At 37.6% G+C, this 17240-nt stretch overlaps 1 protein-coding gene across 1 annotated transcript in view; it reads right to left on the bottom strand.

Moving 5' to 3' along the window:
* Positions 1-17240, bottom strand: part of DIAPH2 (diaphanous related formin 2) — a 2325141-nt gene that overhangs the window by 2092732 nt on the left and 215169 nt on the right. Inside the window, 1 exon segment of the mRNA XM_053699395.1 lies at positions 9342-9374. Coding sequence (XP_053555370.1) covers positions 9342-9374 — 33 coding nt within the window.

Below are 17240 nucleotides of genomic sequence, written 5' to 3'. Positions count from 1 at the left end.
GTGTTGAATAAAAGTACCCCTGATCACTGCTTTGTGTGCCTCTCAAAGCGTCCCAATGTTGTCCACTGAGATTGTGTTATGTTGGAAGTATTCCTCTATATTTTATTTAATGTCTTGTAATATATCCGGGTCATGTAACAGAGAGTCATCTAATCTCCAGAATGCTTGTCTTTGGGGTTTATTTGGCCAGTCTAATTCAAGGGTTACAGTTGCATGGTCAGAACACGCCGTGGGCAAAATCTCTGTATGAATGGCGAGTGAAATGTGGTTATGGTCTAGCAGGATATAGTCAATTCGTGAAAATTATTTCTGTGTATGAGAGTAAAATGTATCATTTCTGGCGCGCTCATGCTGTAACCTCCAAATATCCACTATTGTATTAGTCTTAAAGCTCTCCGCTACACTATTGCGAATATTGCTGGTTCTTAATTTTTTACTAGTGGTACTGTCTAACACCCGATCTAGCGCCACATTGATATCGCCTCTGATTATCAGCAATCCTCCTCTAGTCTCAAGGATTTTTTCATTAGCTTTTTTAATAAATCGGGCCTATTTTGTATTAGGGGCATACATACACACCAAAGTAACTGGTGTATTAAACGGCGTCCCACACAGTATGAGGAGTTGTCCCTCCGAATCCTCATGTTTATCTGTTAAATGGAAGGGGACATTTTTGTGAAACAATATTCCACCACCTGACACTTTTTTCACAGGATGGGAGTGAAAAAAACCTATTGGGTTATCCTGTGATGCCAATTTAATGGGTCTATTTTTTTATAAAATGAGTCTCTTGGATAAAAATGATGTCCACTTTTAGTTTGCGAAAGTGGTTTAAAGTGATATACCTTTTGGTAGGTGAATTGAGGCCTCTACAGTTTTGCAATAGGAATTTTAATTGACTGAGGGCCATTGCATAAGTGAGAGAGGCCAGTTATGCTTTCTGTGTGATGTTATTATGGTATGTATTTCATTGCCCCACCAGCCCTAGGTAACAGAGGACACTTACCTTTACATGGTCTGGTAACTAGTTTCTTTTCAATGGAATGCAATATATCTATGAAGACACTTGTGGTACTTGAGAAGTAGGAATATGTCTGATATAGCTTGAACTGACTACTTGAAACAACAAAAACATAAGAACATGTCAACAAATAAATACAAACAAAACAATAAAAAAAAAAACACAACAAACATCATAGAATAGCCAAACACTATTGTGTCTGGACTAATCGGGGGGTAGTTAGTAACTAGGTTACTGACAAAGTTCAATAGTGGGAGATAGGTCATATAGAATTTCAAATAAGCATGTCATTACATTTTCTAAATACTCATTAATTAAAGGTGTAACAAACTGAAGTTAAGTTCGGAGGGCATAAGTACTGGGAGATGTGGTCCCTCAAAAAATAAACCAATACTTTAAAATAGGGGCTAATTTATAACGGATAGTAAACTCTCTTTCCTCATTATAGTATTTCACTTTTCAAACCCATCTTGTATCTCTCGAAAGTTCAGGTTATTTCGGGTTCCTTTGTCTTGGATTCAGTGGCAGAGGTATTGTTTCTTTGCCTTTTCTGGTGGATTTTATGCCAATGTGCACGCTGAGGCAAGTGTATGTCTGTTGATTTGTCTCTTCGCGTTAAGTTGGGGTTGTGGAGGTTCGGCAAGGTGGGTAGTGGTATTTCAAGTACTCTGCAGAACTCCTCCAGGTCCTCTATAGATTTGTACGTGATCATTTTATTGCCTTTATTTACTTTTATACAAAAGGGGAATCCCCATCGGAATTGTATGTTTTGGTCACGAAGATACTCTGTAAGAAATCTTGCCTCTTTTCTGTTGTTTAAAGTCATCGGGCTGAGATCAGCGTAGATTTGGAGGAGTTGCCCTTCAAAATTGATTGGTGAAGCTTTTCTTGCTGCTTGGGCCACTAATTCTTTATCCTGGTATTTGTGAAACTTGAGGACAATGTCTTGCGGGGGTTCAGACTCCCCTGGTTTGGGCCTAAGGGCTCTATGCACTCTGTCCAGCTGAAATGCAGGAGAAGTGGTGTCTTTTTTTAGAAATTGGAAGAGACTCTGCAAGTACTGTGGGATGAGATCTGATGTGACTGGTTCTGGGATTCCCCTAATTCTTAAGTTCTGCCTTTTTCCTCTATTGTCCAGATCCTCTAGCTGGCTTTTAAGTTGCTGGATCTGTATGTCTTGAGTTGTTAGACATCTGGAGTGTCCTTCTATTGTGCTGTTAATGTCATTTGCCTGTTCTACCATGTAGTCTATCCTGTCCCCCATATCTGCCAGATCTTTTTTAACCTCAGCTAAACCATCCTTCAGTATTTTGCCCACTTGCTGCAGCAGGGTGTTAAAGTCTTCTTTGGTGGGTAAAGCTTCTATGCCTACTTTGGTTAATGGAGCACTCTTGTCTGTGGCAAGATCTGATGTGCAAGGAGTACTCTGTATTTCGTCTGATTCTGTTTCAGGCTCAGAATGCTAAGAGGTACTTAAGGCTCTAAAATATGTGTTTAACTTGGCGGCTTCAGTGGTGTCTGTTTTGGGCTGCCTTCTTGCTGCCATTTTATCTTATAAGCAGGTTTCAGCTCCTTATGACTTGATGGTGAGGTATAGAAGCAGAAGAGCAACAGCTCTATAGATATTTAATTTAATAGCCCCTTTAAGTCTATGAGGGTTAGCTTTATGGTGCCCTGTGTTGCCTTATAAGGATTTATATTCAGCCTGCGTGGTCTGTATAGGAATGTATAGCAGTGCCCATTCACTTGCTTAATAGCGTATATTTTTCTTTTCCCCTGCCTTTATTTTTCCTTATGTGTCTTTGTTTCCCAGTGATTTTTATTGTAATATTTTCCTCTAATGGGTATCAACAAGGAAATATCTGTAAAGGGTGTGTTGGAAACCGTATTTGCCCCCTAAACTTTGAACAGATACCTCTTTATCTTTTGCGCTTTTTGTGCCGTTATTTTAAGTGCTGCTGCGGCCTAGTGAGAGTGCCGTTAGTGTGTTAAATCACTTGGCAGCCCAGCGGTGTGTTACAGTGTTATGCGGCTGTTATCTCTCCCACTCTCAAGATCCTCACATGTCCGTGAGTGTGAAGGGCGATCACCGGGTCTGTTTTGTTTTTATAAGGTTGACCCCGATAGATTTCTTGTTAGGACTAGTGCTATAATGGCTCCGGTCCGCCTCCACTGCTTAATTCTTCTTGTACTCTGCAGCAGGAGTGTTTATGGAGAGGTATCTTCTGTTTGCAGTTTGAGAGTTATGGATTTACATGCTGTTTTTGTTCCCCAACTAAACTTCTTCACAGAGCTTCTCCTAAGTACGACCGTCCATGCAGGCAGTCAGCTCCGCCCCCTAGAGCATGTAATTTTATTTAACTTCTAATAAGTAACTTTTCTTTGTACTCTAGGTATATATTTTTTTTTTTTCTATTTTCTAAGCAGGAACATAAGCTCAGGAATGTCAACAGCTCTATAAGGCAGCAGTTTTGCAAGAATATTTTCCATTTATAAGGGCACTAGATGTCAGCACTATTTACTGCTATGTAGTGCTTCAAACACCTACCTAATTATCTCTTCAACAAAGATGAGAGAGTAGCAAATTTGATAATATAAGTCAATTGGAAAGTTTATTTTTCAATTGTAAGATCTGTCTGAATCGCAAAATAAATGTTTGGATTGCATCTCCCTTAATGCATCTAGAGATTTCTGTTAAATAAAACTAAACATCTAGGAGTGACATTATTTATTTTTTTATTAACCCTTTGATATGCTTAAATCAGTCCTTTGTGACTCGCTACTATTGTGATAGCCGTTCAAATAAAAGTATACAATGTAGATTTTATTATATAGACAACATATGATATTTGATATTACAGCTTATTTCTTTGTATGGATAAAACAACAAAATACAAAAGGGTTTCTTTGATTCCCCTTCCTGAGAACAAGAGTTTCTGTCCCTCCAAGTTTTAATGGTTTATACCTAAATAAAAGTTATATTTTATTTATTCACTTATTGCTGGCAATCCCTTATTTATATTTAGTGAAAAATTTGACATCATCCCACTCAAATGCACACCCATTGGGCCAATTTACCAAGCAGTCAATCAGCCTCTATGCAGCTGTTTCCGTGCGAGCCTTCAGGCTCGCCGGAAACAGGAGTTAAGAAGCAGCGGTATGCTGTCGGCATTCAGCTATGTCTGGCGGACATGATCCGCTACAGCGGATCATGTCCGCCAGACATTGATAAATACGCCCCCATGTATCTATGTAAACCTACAGGCTACTCACACACACTCACACACACAAAAAAAACCATATACCTAATATTTTTCAAAATTTGAAGAAAATTTCCAGGGACACTTTTTAGCAGAGGGTAATGTCTATGACTATCCAGAGTTATGCCCACTCTGCCTCCCCCCCCCTCACCCCCCAAAAAAAAGACATTCAGAAAAAATTGCACTCAATATAAACAAAATATTAAATAATGTATTACTTAATATAATCTGTAAACTGCAGGCGATTCAGAAATTCCAGTTCATGATATTAAATATTTTATTATTTTAATTAGATATTTTATTATTCTGCTGTTGTAAAATAAAGAACAGGAGTCTCGGGTGTCATAATATGCAAACAAATATCTACAACGGGTTATCACAGCCAAGTACAAAGACCAGATTTGTATTTTTTTTACAATGTGTGATAGATTGTCAGGACTACTGTTCCATCAACATCACAATAGTTAGCTTCCATGATACCTGTCTGTTTTGCCCATTCACCTATGCCTATACAGGGGATAGAATTCAATACCATATTAACAGGACATGTTGCAAAACTAAACCAGACTTAGGACTGCCATACTCCCCTATCCCAGCAATTGCCATTAGGAACATTAAAGGGATACTAAATCAAACTTTTTTTCTTTAATGATTTAGATAGAGAATGCAATTTTAAGCAACTTTCTATTTTACTCCAATTATCATTTTTTTTTTCATTCTCTTGCTAACTTTATTTTAAAAAGCAAGAATTTAAACTTAGGAGCAGGCCCATTTTTGGTTCAGAACTTCGGTCGCGCTTGCTGCAAGCACTATCCAGGGTGCTGAACCTAAAATGGGCCAGCGCCTAAGCTTTACATTCCTGCTTTTTAAATAAAGAAACATTCACCTAGATTACAAGTTTTGTCGGTAATGGTGTGCGGTGCTAATGAGCAGCAGTTTATGTTCACCGCTCACCTACAGACAACACTGGTATTACTGGTTTTTAGAAACCCGGCGTTAGCCGCAGAAAGTGAGCGAAGAGCAAAATTTTGCTCCACATCTCACCTCAATACCAGCGCTGCTTACGTTAGCGGTGAGCTGGCTAAACGTGCTTGTGCACAATTTCCCCATAGGAATCAATGGGGCAGAGCCGGCTGAAAAAAACCTAACACCTGCAAAAAAGCAACGTAAAGCTCCTAACGCAGCCCATCGATTCCTATGGGGAAATACTTTTTGTCTACACCTAACACCCTAACATGAACCCCGAGTCTAAACACCCCTAATCTTACACTTATTAACCCCTAGTCTGCCGCCCCTGACATCGCCGATACCTGCATAATACTATTAACCCCTAATCTGCCGCTCCTGACACCGCCGCCCACCTACATTATATGAATTAACCCCTAATCTGCTGCCCCAACATCGCCGACACCTACATTATATTTATTAACCCCTAATCTGCCACCCCCCATGTCACCGCAACCTACCTACACTTATTGACCCCCTAATCTGCTGTCCCCAACTTCGCCACCACTATATTAAATTATTAACCCTTAAATCTAAGTCTAACCCTAACACCCCCTAACTTAAATATAATTTAAATAAATCTAAATAAAATTACTACAATTAACTAAATTATTCCTATTTAAAACTAAATACTTACCTATAAAATAAACCCTAAGCTAGCTACAATATAACTAATAGTTACATTGTAGCTATTTTAGGATTTATTTTTATTTTACATGGTCCTCCAGACGGGCAGAAGTCTTCATCCAGGCGGCATCTTCTATCTTCATCCATCCGGCACGGAGCGGGTCCATCTTCAAGACATCCGACGCGGAGCATCCTCTTCGTTCTTCATCCGATGACTGAATGAAGGTTCCTTTAAGTGAAGTCATCCAAGATGGCGTCCCTTCAATTCCGATTGGGTGCCAATCGGAATTAAGGTAGAAAAAATCCTATTGGCTGATGCAATCAGCCAATAGGATTGAACTTCAAACCTATTGGCTGATTGGAACAGCCAATAGAATGCAACCTCAATCCTATTGGCTGTTCCAATCAGCCAATAGGATTGAAGTTAAAATCTATTGGCTGATTGCATCAGCCAATAGGATTTTTTCTAACTTAATTCCGATTGGCTGATAGAATTCTATCAGCCAATCAAAATTGAAGGGACGCTATCTTGGATGACATCATTTAAAGGAACCTTCATTCAGTCGTCGGATGAAGAACGAAGAGGATGCTACGCGTCGGATGTCTTGAAGATGGACCTGCTCCGCGCCAGATGGATGAAGATAGAAGATGCCGCCTGGATGAAGACTTCTGCCCGTCTGGAGGACCTTTTCTGCCCTGCTTGGATGAAGACTTCTGCCTGTCTGGAGGACCACTTTGCCTGGCTTCGTTGAGGACTTCAGCCTAGTTGGGTGAAGACTTCTCAAGGTTGGGTGATCTTCAAGGGGTTAGTGTTAGGTTTTATTAAGGGGGGATTGGGTGGGCTTTAGGGTAGGGTTGGGTGTGTGGATGGTGGGTTTTAATGTTGGGGGGGTATTGTACTTTTTTTTACAGGTAAAAGAGCTGATTACTTTGGGGCAATGCCCCGCAAAAGGCCCTTTTAAGGGCTATTTGTAATTTAGTGTAGGGTACGGCTTTTTATTATTTTGGGGGGCTTTTTTAATTTATTAGGGGGATTAGATTAGGTGTAATTAGTTTAAAAAGCTTGTAATTATTTTATTATTTTCTGTAATTTAGTGGGGGGGTTTTCGTACTTTAGATAATTGTATTTAATTGTATTTAATTGTAGTTAATTTAGGGAATTAATTTATAGTGTAGTGTTAGGTGTAATTGTAACTTAGGTTAAGTTTTAATTTACAGGTAAATTTATCTTTATTTTAACTAGGTAGCTATTTAATAGTTAATAACTATTTAATAACTATTCTACCTAGTTAAAATAAATACAAACTTGCCTGTAAAATAAAAATAAATCCTAAAATAGCTACAATGTAACTATTAATTATATTGTAGCTAGCTTAGGGTTTATTTTACAGGTAAGTATTTAGTTTTAAATAGGAATAATTTAGTTAATGATAGTTATTTTATTTAGATTTATTTAAATTATATTTATGTTAGGAGGGTGTTAGTGTTAGGGTTAGACTTAGATTTAGGGGTTAATAACTTTAATATAGTGGCGACGACTTTGGGGGCAGCAGGGGTTAATAAATGTAGGTAGTTGTCGGCGATGTTAGGGACGGCAGATTAGGGGTTAATAAAATTAACTAGTGTTTGCGATGCGGGAGTGCGGCGGTTTAGGGGTTAATATATTTATTATAGTGGCGGCGATATCCGGTTCGGCAGATTAGGGGTTACATTTTTTCTTTAGTATTTGCGATGTCGGGGGGGCCTCAGTTTAGGGGTTAATAGATAGTTCATGGGTGTTAGTGAACTTTTTAGCACTTTAGTTAGGAGTTTTATGCTACAGCGTTAGCCCATAAAACTCTTAACTACTGACTTTAAAATGCGGTACCAGGCTTGACAGGAGAGGGTCTACCGCTCACTTTTTGGAAGACTTGTAATACCGGCGTTATGCAAGTCCCATTGAAAAAATAGGATACGCAATTGACGTAAGTGGATTTTAAGGCTAACGCAAGACTCGTAATCTAGCAGATTGATAATAGGAGTAAATTAGAAGGTTGCTTAAAATTGCATGCTCTATCTGAATTATTAAAGAAAAAATGTGGGTTTAGTATTCCTTTAAAGGGGCAGTAAAGTCAAAACAAAATTTTTGTGGTTTAGATATAGGGGCCGAATTATCAAGCTCCATAACTTGTCCGCCTGCTCTGAGGCAGCAGACAGAAATCAACCCGATCGAATACGATCAGGTTGATTGACACCCTCTGCTTGCGGCCGATTGTCTGCGAATCTGCAGGGGGCGGTATTGCACAAGCATCTGAACTGCTTGTGCAATAATAAATGCCGACAGCGTATGTTGTTGACATTTATCAATGTGCAGCGGACATGATACGCTACATTGTATAATGTCCGCTTGCACTTTGATAAATATGCCCCATAGCATGCAATTTTAATCAATTTTCCTATTTACCTCTGTTATCAAAATGTCTTTGTGCTCATTGTATCCTTTGTTGAGGAGTTAATGTAAGTAGGCTAAATGGAGCTCAGGAGTATGCATGTGTTTTTAGTACTCTGTGGTTGCAGTATTTGCAATAATGTATAAGGGCGCTACAAACAATATTGCAAAACACCATTAAAGTTTTAAAGACACGTGAACGCTTCTGAGCCCTTATGATCCTACTTAGATTTATGCTAGAGAACAAAGCAAATTTGATCAAATAAGTCAAATTGGAGAGTTGTTTGACAATCTGTATTTAAATAATCAAAGTTTAAATTTGACTTTACTGTCCCTTTAATTAAAGGAATAGCCCACTCCTAGGCTTTCAAACTAATCACAATTGTGGATATAGCTGACCTAAAAAAAATTGAATAAGCCTGAATAATAACTTAAGCTATGCTCATATTAAAAAAAAATAAAAAAAAATAAGAATTTCATTTAGTTATTTTTTTGGACTTCATAGACTGAGCTGTACATCATTCCTCAAATGGAACTGGAAGGGATTTGAATAACTCACCTTGACGATTGCAGACATTATAAAGTAATTCTCATATTAGCCACAAAATCAATTTCCACTGATTAAGAGTTATACACATTAATTGCAAATTATGTGCACACATTAAGGGAGCGCATAAAAAGCATTTTAAAAATCAGTTGTCAATATGAGTATGAAAAAGATTTGTGCTTTCCATTTTAGCAGCAAAAATCACCACAAGCGTTTAACTGTTAATGATTTCAAATTACAAAGCAAAATGTTCTCTCTTATGTTAAATAATTATGATGATCTATCCCAAAGCACAAAGTGTTAGAAGACTAATGAGCATTTTGGCTAATATTCATGCATTTGCAACCAACCATTCTGCATGCTAAAAGCATTATTTCATGCACATGTCAGTAAGTCATTGTTAAGAGTCAGAGTCAGTGTAGAAAAATAGAGCATGCGTTGTAGGAATCTTACCACATCATCTGCCAAACTTTTTATATGAATGTTCTATAAAAGCCAAAAAAGGGGGGAAAAACAGATAAACAGCATAAATAAAAACATCAACATATCAGAACGCAAAGTGAAATATTGAACAAACATGTTTATGTTACGTTGAATATTGTAAACAGTTTATTTCATGTTTAAAAAAGGGTGTCTGCATAGTTAAACAACATATGCACTGGAGCAGAATTTTATTGCATCCACACGTTTATCTGGACATACTGAGACAAGATTATCTGGACATACTGAGACAAGATAGAAGCAAACAGTGATGGTAAATCTTTGGGAAAACAAATAAGTGGAGATAGAAAAGAGAGAGCTAACATAAAGAAAGGGAGACAGATAATAAAATGATATCATAACACACTGACACAATTTGACACAGTATTTGGAGCCTCTTTTCTAAAACATACTATGTCTAAATGTTTGCATTATAAAAGAGAGCATCATATTTAAAAACTTAGTGATCATCCACATAGTCACTGTTCCTCAACTATATTTATGTATAATTGTTAATTTTTTTTAAAGTATTTTAAATGGATATGACCTTTAACATTTACATTTAAATGAACATAAAAGTCAAATTTGAAATACACATTAGTATATTTCAGATTTGAATGGAAGCATTTTGTTTTTCACTGAAACCCAAATTTTTTCTTTCAGGATTCAGATAGAGAATACAATTTTAAACAACTTTCTAATTTACTTATATTATCTAATTTGTATAATTTTCTTGGTATCATTTAGTAGTACAAATAGGGATATCTTGTCAAACTTAATTTGACAGGTACCACGTCCATTTACATATATGAAAAACCCCGCCCCTTTATATGCAGATCCCCCACCCCTTTATATGCAGATCCCCACCCACTCTCCTCCCAATATTTCCACCCTATCCGCCCACTCTTTTCCATATTTCAAGCCCCTTTTATGGCTTATTGGCTTCTTTTAAGAGCATTTTAACATTTATTTTAATGTTATAATAATAAACAATATAATTTATTTGAAATTGTGTTGTGTTAATTTTTTTATGTATCATTTAACTGAGATTTTGTAAGATTTCAATTCGATTAAATTAAACGCAGAATTTATTTTCTTTTTTAAAACTTTATTTGAGTCAAAAAGCAGCAAAAAAGAAAAAAAAACCCATAATTTATGTAAGAACTTACCTGATAAATTCATTTCTTTCATATTAGCAAGAGTCCATGAGCTAGTGACGTATGGGATATACATTCCTACCAGGAGGGGCAAAGTTTCCCAAACCTCAAAATGCCTATAAATACACCCCTCACCACACCCACAAATCAGTTTAACGAATAGCCAAGAAGTGGGGTGATAAGAAAAAAGTGCGAAAGCATAAAAAATAAGGAATTGGAATAATTGTGCTTTATATAAAAAAATCATAACCACCACAAAAAAGGGTGGGCCTCATGGACTCTTGCTAATATGAAAGAAATGAATTTATCAGGTAAGTTCTTACATAAATTATGTTTTCTTTCATGTAATTAGCAAGAGTCCATGAGCTAGTGACGTATGGGATAATGACTACCCAAGATGTGGATCTTTCCACGCAAGAGTCACTAGAGAGGGAGGGATAAAATAAAGACAGCCAATTCTGCTGAAAAATAATCCACACCCAAAATAAAGTTTAAATTATAAGCAGAAGATTCAAACTGAAACAGCTGCCTGAAGTACTTTTCTACCAAAAACAGCTTCAGAAGAAGAAAACACATCAAAATGGTAGAATTTAGTAAAAGTATGCAAAGAAGACCAAGTTGCTGCTTTGCAAATCTGATCAACCGAAGCCTCATTCCTAAACGCCCAGGAAGTAGAAACTGACCTAGTAGAATGAGCTGTAATCCTTTGAGGCGGAGTTTTACCCGACTCGACATAAGCATGATGAATTAAAGATTTCAACCAAGATGCCAAAGAAATGGCAGAGGCCTTCTGACCTTTCCTAGAACCGGAAAAGATAACAAATAGACTAGAAGTCTTTCGGAAATTCTTAGTAGCTTCAACATAATATTTCAAAGCTCTAACAACATCCAAAGAATGCAATGATCTCTCCTTAGAATTCTTAGGATTAGGACAGAATGAAGGAACCACAATTTCTCTACTAATCTTGTTAGAATTCACAACCTTAGGTAAAAATTTAAAAGAAGTTCGCAACACCGCCTTATCCTGATGAAAAATCAGAAAAGGAGACTCACAAGAAAGAGCAGATAATTCAGAAACTCGTCTGGCAGAAGAGATAGCCAACAGGAACAAAACTTTCCAAGAAAGTAATTTGATGTCCAACGAATGCATAGGTTCAAACGGAGGAGCTTGAAGAGCCCCCAGAACCAAATTCAAACTCCAAGGAGGAGAAATTGACTTAATGACAGGTTTTATACGAACCAAAGCTTGTACAAAACAATGAATATCAGGAAGATTAGCAATCTTTCTGTGAAAAACAACAGAAAGAGCAGAGATTTGTCCTTTCAAGGAACTTGCAGACAAACCTTTATCCAAACCATCCTGAAGAAATTGTAAAATTCTCGGAATTCTAAAAGAATGCCAGGAAAAATGATGAGAAAGACACCAAGAAATATAAGTCTTCCAGACTCTATAATATATCTCCCTAGATACAGATTTACGAGCCTGTAACATAGTATTAATCACAGAGTCAGAGAAACCTCTTTGACTAAGAATCAAGCGTTCAATCTCCATACCTTTAAATTTAAGGAATTGAGATCCTGATGGAAAAAAGGACCTTGCGACAAAAGGTCTGGTCTTAACGGAAGAGTCCACGGTTGGCAAGAGGCCATCCGGACAAGATCCGCATACCAAAACCTGTGAGGCCATGCTGGAGCTACCAGCAGAACAAACGAGCATTCCTTCAGAATCTTGGAGATTACTCTTGGAAGAAGAACTAGAGGCGGAAAGATATAGGCAGGATGATACTTCCAAGGAAGTGACAATGCATCCACTGCTTCCGCTTGAGGATCCCTGGATCTGGACAGATACCTGGGAAGTTTCTTGTTTAGATGAGAGGCCATCAGATCTATTTCTGGAAGTCCCCACATTTGAACAATCTGAAGAAATACCTCTGGGTGAAGAGACCATTTGCCCGGATGTAACGTTTGGCGGTTGAGATAATCCGCTTCCCAATTGTCTATACCTGGGATATGAACCGCAGAAACTAGACAGGAGCTGGATTCCGCCCATACCAGAATTTGAGATACTTCCTTCATAGCCAGAGGACTGAGAGTCCCTCCTTGATGATTGATGTATGCCACAGTTGTGACATTGTCTGTCTGAAAACAAATGAACGATTCTCTCTTTAGAAGAGGCCATGACTGAAGAGCTCTGAAAATTGCACGGAGTTCCAAAATATTGATCGGTAATCTCACCTCCTGAGATTCCCAAACCCCTTGTGCTGTCAGAGACCCCCAAACAGCTCCCCAACCTGTCAGACTTGCATCTGTTGAAATTACAGTCCAGGTCGGAAGAACAAAAGAAGCCCCCTGAACTAAACGATGGTGATCTGTCCACCACATCAGAGAGTGTCGTACAATCGGTGTTAAAGATATTAATTGAGATATCTTTGTGTAATCCCTGCACCACTGGTTCAGCATACAGAGCTGAAGAGGTCGCATGTGAAAACGAGCAAAGGGGATCGCGTCCGATGCTGCAGTCATAAGACCTAGAATTTCCATGCATAAAGCTACTGAGGGAATGATTGTGACTGAAGGTTTCGACAAGCTGATATCAACTTTAGACGTCTCTTGTCTGTCAAAGACAGAGTCATGGACACTGAATCTATCTGAAAACCTAAAAAGGTTACCCTTGTCTGAGGAATCAATGAACTTTTTGGTAAATTGATCCTCCAACCATGATCTTGAAGAAACAACACAAGTCGATTCGTATGAGATTCTGCTAAATGTGAAGACTGAGCAAGTACCAAGATATCGTCCAAATGAGGAAATACCACAATACCCTGTTCTCTGATTACAGACAGAAGGGCACGAGAACCTTTGTAAAAATTCTTGGGGCTGTAGCTAGGCCAAACGGTAGAGCCACAAACTGGTAATGCTTGTCTAGGAAAGAGAATCTCAGAAACTGATAGTGATCTGGATGAATCGGAATATGCAGATATGCATCCTGTAAATCTATTGTGGACATATAATGCTCTTGCTGAACAAAAGGCAGGATAGTCCTTACAGTTACCATTTTGAATGTTGGTATCCTTACATAACGATTCAATATTTTTAGATCCAGAACTGGTCTGAAGGAATTCTCCTTCTTTGGTACAATGAAGAGATTTGAATAAAACCCCAGCCCCTGTTCCAGAACTGGAACTGGTATAATTACTCCAGCCAACTCTAGATCTGAAACACATTTCAGAAATGCTTGAGCCTTCGCTAGGTTTACTGGGACACGGGAAAGAAAAAATCTCTTTGCAGGAGGCCTTATCTTGAAGCCAATTCTGTACCCTTTTGAAACGATGTTCTGAATCCAGAGATTGTGAACAGAATTGAACCAAATTTCTTTGAAAAAACGTAATCTGCCCCCTACCAGCTGAGCTGGAATGAGGGCCGCACCTTCATGTGGACTTGGGAGCTGGCTTTGGTTTTCTAAAAGGCTTGGATTTATTCCAGACTGGAGATGGTTTCCAAACTGATACCGCTCCTGAGGATGAAGGATCAGGATTTTGTTCCTTGTTGTGACGAAAGGAACGAAAACGATTAATAGACCTAAATTTACCTTTAGATTTTTTATCCTGTGGTAAAAAAGTTCCTTTCCCTCCAGTAACAGTTGAGATAATAGAATCCAACTGAGAACCAAATAATTTATTACCCTGGAAAGAAAGGGAAAGCAGAGTAGACTTAGAAGACATATCAGCATTCCAAGTTTTAAGCCATAAAGCTCTTCTAGCTAAAATAGCTAGAGACATATACCTGACATCAACTCTAATGATATCAAAGATGGCATCACAAATAAAATTATTAGCATGTTGTAGAAGAATAATAATACTATGAGAATTATGATCTGTTACTTGTTGCGCTAAAGCTTCTAACCAAAAGGTTGAAGCTGCAGCAACATCCGCTAAAGATATAGCAGGTCTAAGAAGATTACCTGAACACAAGTAAGCTTTTCTTAGAAAGGATTCAATTTTCCTATCTAAAGGATCCTTAAAGGAAGTACCATCTGCCGTAGGAATAGTAGTACGCTTAGCAAGAGTAGAGACAGCCCCATCAACCTTAGGGATTTTGTCCCAAAATTCTAATCTGTCAGATGGCACAGGATATAATTGCTTAAAAAGTTTAGAAGGAGTAAAAGAATTACCCAAATTATTCCATTCCCTGGAAATTACTTCAGAAATAGCACCAGGGACAGGAAAAACTTCTGGAATAACTACAGGAGATTTAAAAACCTTATCTAAACGTTTAGATTTAGTATCAAGAGGACTAGAATCCTCAATTTCTAATGCAATTAGGACTTCTTTAAGTAAAGAACGAAGAAATTCCATTTTAAATAAATATGAAGATTTATCAGCATCAACCTCTGAGACAGAATCCTCTGAATCAGAAGAACCAATATCAGTATCAGAATGATGATGTTCATTTAAAAATTCATCTGAAAAATGAGAAGTTTTAAAAGACTTTTTACGTTTACTAGAAGGAGGAATAACAGACATAGCCTTCTTAATGGATTTAGAAACAAAATCTCTTATGTTATCAGGAACACTCTGAGTATTAGATGTTGATGGAACAGCAACAGGTAATGTAACAGTACTAAAGGAAATATTATCTGCATTAGCAAGTTTGTCATGACAAACAGTACAAACAACAGCTGGAGGAACAGATACCAAAAGTTTACAGCAGATACACTTAGCTTTGGTAGCTCCAGCACCAGGCAGGGATATTCCAGAAGTATCTTCTGACTCAGCTTCAACGTGGGACATCTTGCAATATGTAATAGAAAAAACAACATATAAAGCAAAATTGATCAAATTCCTTAAATGACAGTTTCAGGAATGGGAAAAAAATGCCATAGAACAAGCTTCTAGCAACCAGAAGCACAAAATAATGAGACTTAAATAATGTGGAGACAATAGTGACAAAAATGACGCCACATCCGGAACGCCGACACCTTTGGCGCAAAAAAACGTCAAAAATGACGCAACTTCCGGCGACACGTATGACGCCGGAAACAGAAAAAAAAATTTGCGCCAAAAAAGTCAGCGCCAAGAATGACGCAATAAAATGAAGCATTTTCAGCCCCCGCGAGCCTAACAGCCCACAGGGAAAAGTCAAAATTTTAAGGTAAGAAAAAATGATTTATTCATATGCATTATCCCAAATATGAAACTGACTGTCTGAAATAAGGAATGTTGAACATCCTGAGTCAAGGCAAATAAATGTTTGAATACATATATTTAGAACTTTATATAAAAGTGCCCAACCATAGCTTAGAGTGTCACAGAAAATAAGACTTACTTACCCCAGGACACTCATCTACATGTAGTAGAAAGCCAAACCAGTACTGAAACGAGAATCAGTAGAGGAAATGGTATATATAAGAGTATATCGTCGATCTGAAAAGGGAGGTAAGAGATGAATCTCTACGACCGATAACAGAGAACCTATGAAATAGACCCCGTAGAAGGAGATCACTGCATTCAAATAGGCAATACTCTCCTCACATCCCTCTGACATTCACTGCACGCTGAGAGGAAAACTGGGCTCCAACCTGCTGCGGAGCGCATATGAACGTAGAATCTAGCACAAACTTACTTCACCACCTCCATAGGACGCAAAGTTTGTAAAACTGATTTGTGGGTGTGGTGAGGGGGTGTATTTATAGGCATTTTGAGGTTTGGGAAACTTTGCCCCTCCTGGTAGGAATGTATATCCCATACGTCACTAGCTCATGGACTCTTGCTAATTACATGAAAGAAAGATAAGTTTTATACAGAAAACAACAGTTGATACAATTTACAAAGTCAACCACGTTGAAGGATTAAAAAGTGATTTAGGTCTTTTCTTTGGTGTCAGGTAACCTTGAGGTGTAGTTAGCCCCATGGTAGGTGTTGAAGGTGATGGTAAAATATTATGTTGCAGCAATGTCTCTGGTAAATGAGTAATATCCCTAATTTCCATTTTTAGATCTTCAAAATTATCCCTTTTTCTAGCATTACCAACAACTGACAATGGAATATTCAGTTCAGCCATAGCTTTAATAAAAGACTCCCAACCTTGCAGTGTTTTGCGCATGGCCACATTGTGACTTTGTGCAGCACAACATACTATAAGTCTAGTATGTTTGAACCAATAATTGTTTGGTTTTTGTAAACAAACTCCCCATTATCATTCAAACTATTTATATGTTTGGATTGTGCCATTTTAGAAATAAGTAAATATGTATATATGTGTATATATATATAGTACCTGTCAAATTAAAGGGATATGCCACCCACATTTTTTCTTTTATGATTTAGAAAGAGAATGCAAAGTTAAACATTTTTCTAATTTACTTATATTATCTAATTTGTTTTATTCTCTTGATATTCTTTGATGAAAAGCATATCTAGATATGCTCACTAGCTGCTGATTGGTTGCTGCACATAGAAGCATTGTGTGATTGGCTCACCATGTGCATTGCTTTTTCTTCAACTAAGGATATTTAAAAAATGAAGCAAAATAAATAATGGAAGTAAATTGTAATGTTGTTTAAATTTCTATTCTCTATCTGAATCATGAAAGAAAGATTTTGGGTTTAGTGGCCCTTTAAGTTTGACAAGATTTCCCTATTTGTACTACTTCATTTGTTAAAGTTAAAGAAGCAGCAATGCACTACTGGTTTCTAACTGAACACATGGGTTCTGTG

The sequence above is a fragment of the Bombina bombina genome, chromosome 1 (assembly GCF_027579735.1).
Source record: "Bombina bombina isolate aBomBom1 chromosome 1, aBomBom1.pri, whole genome shotgun sequence".
Taxonomy (NCBI): domain Eukaryota; kingdom Metazoa; phylum Chordata; class Amphibia; order Anura; family Bombinatoridae; genus Bombina; species Bombina bombina.
The sequence above is the reverse complement of the archived record's forward strand: the minus strand, read 5'-3'. Positions and strand labels throughout refer to the sequence as shown.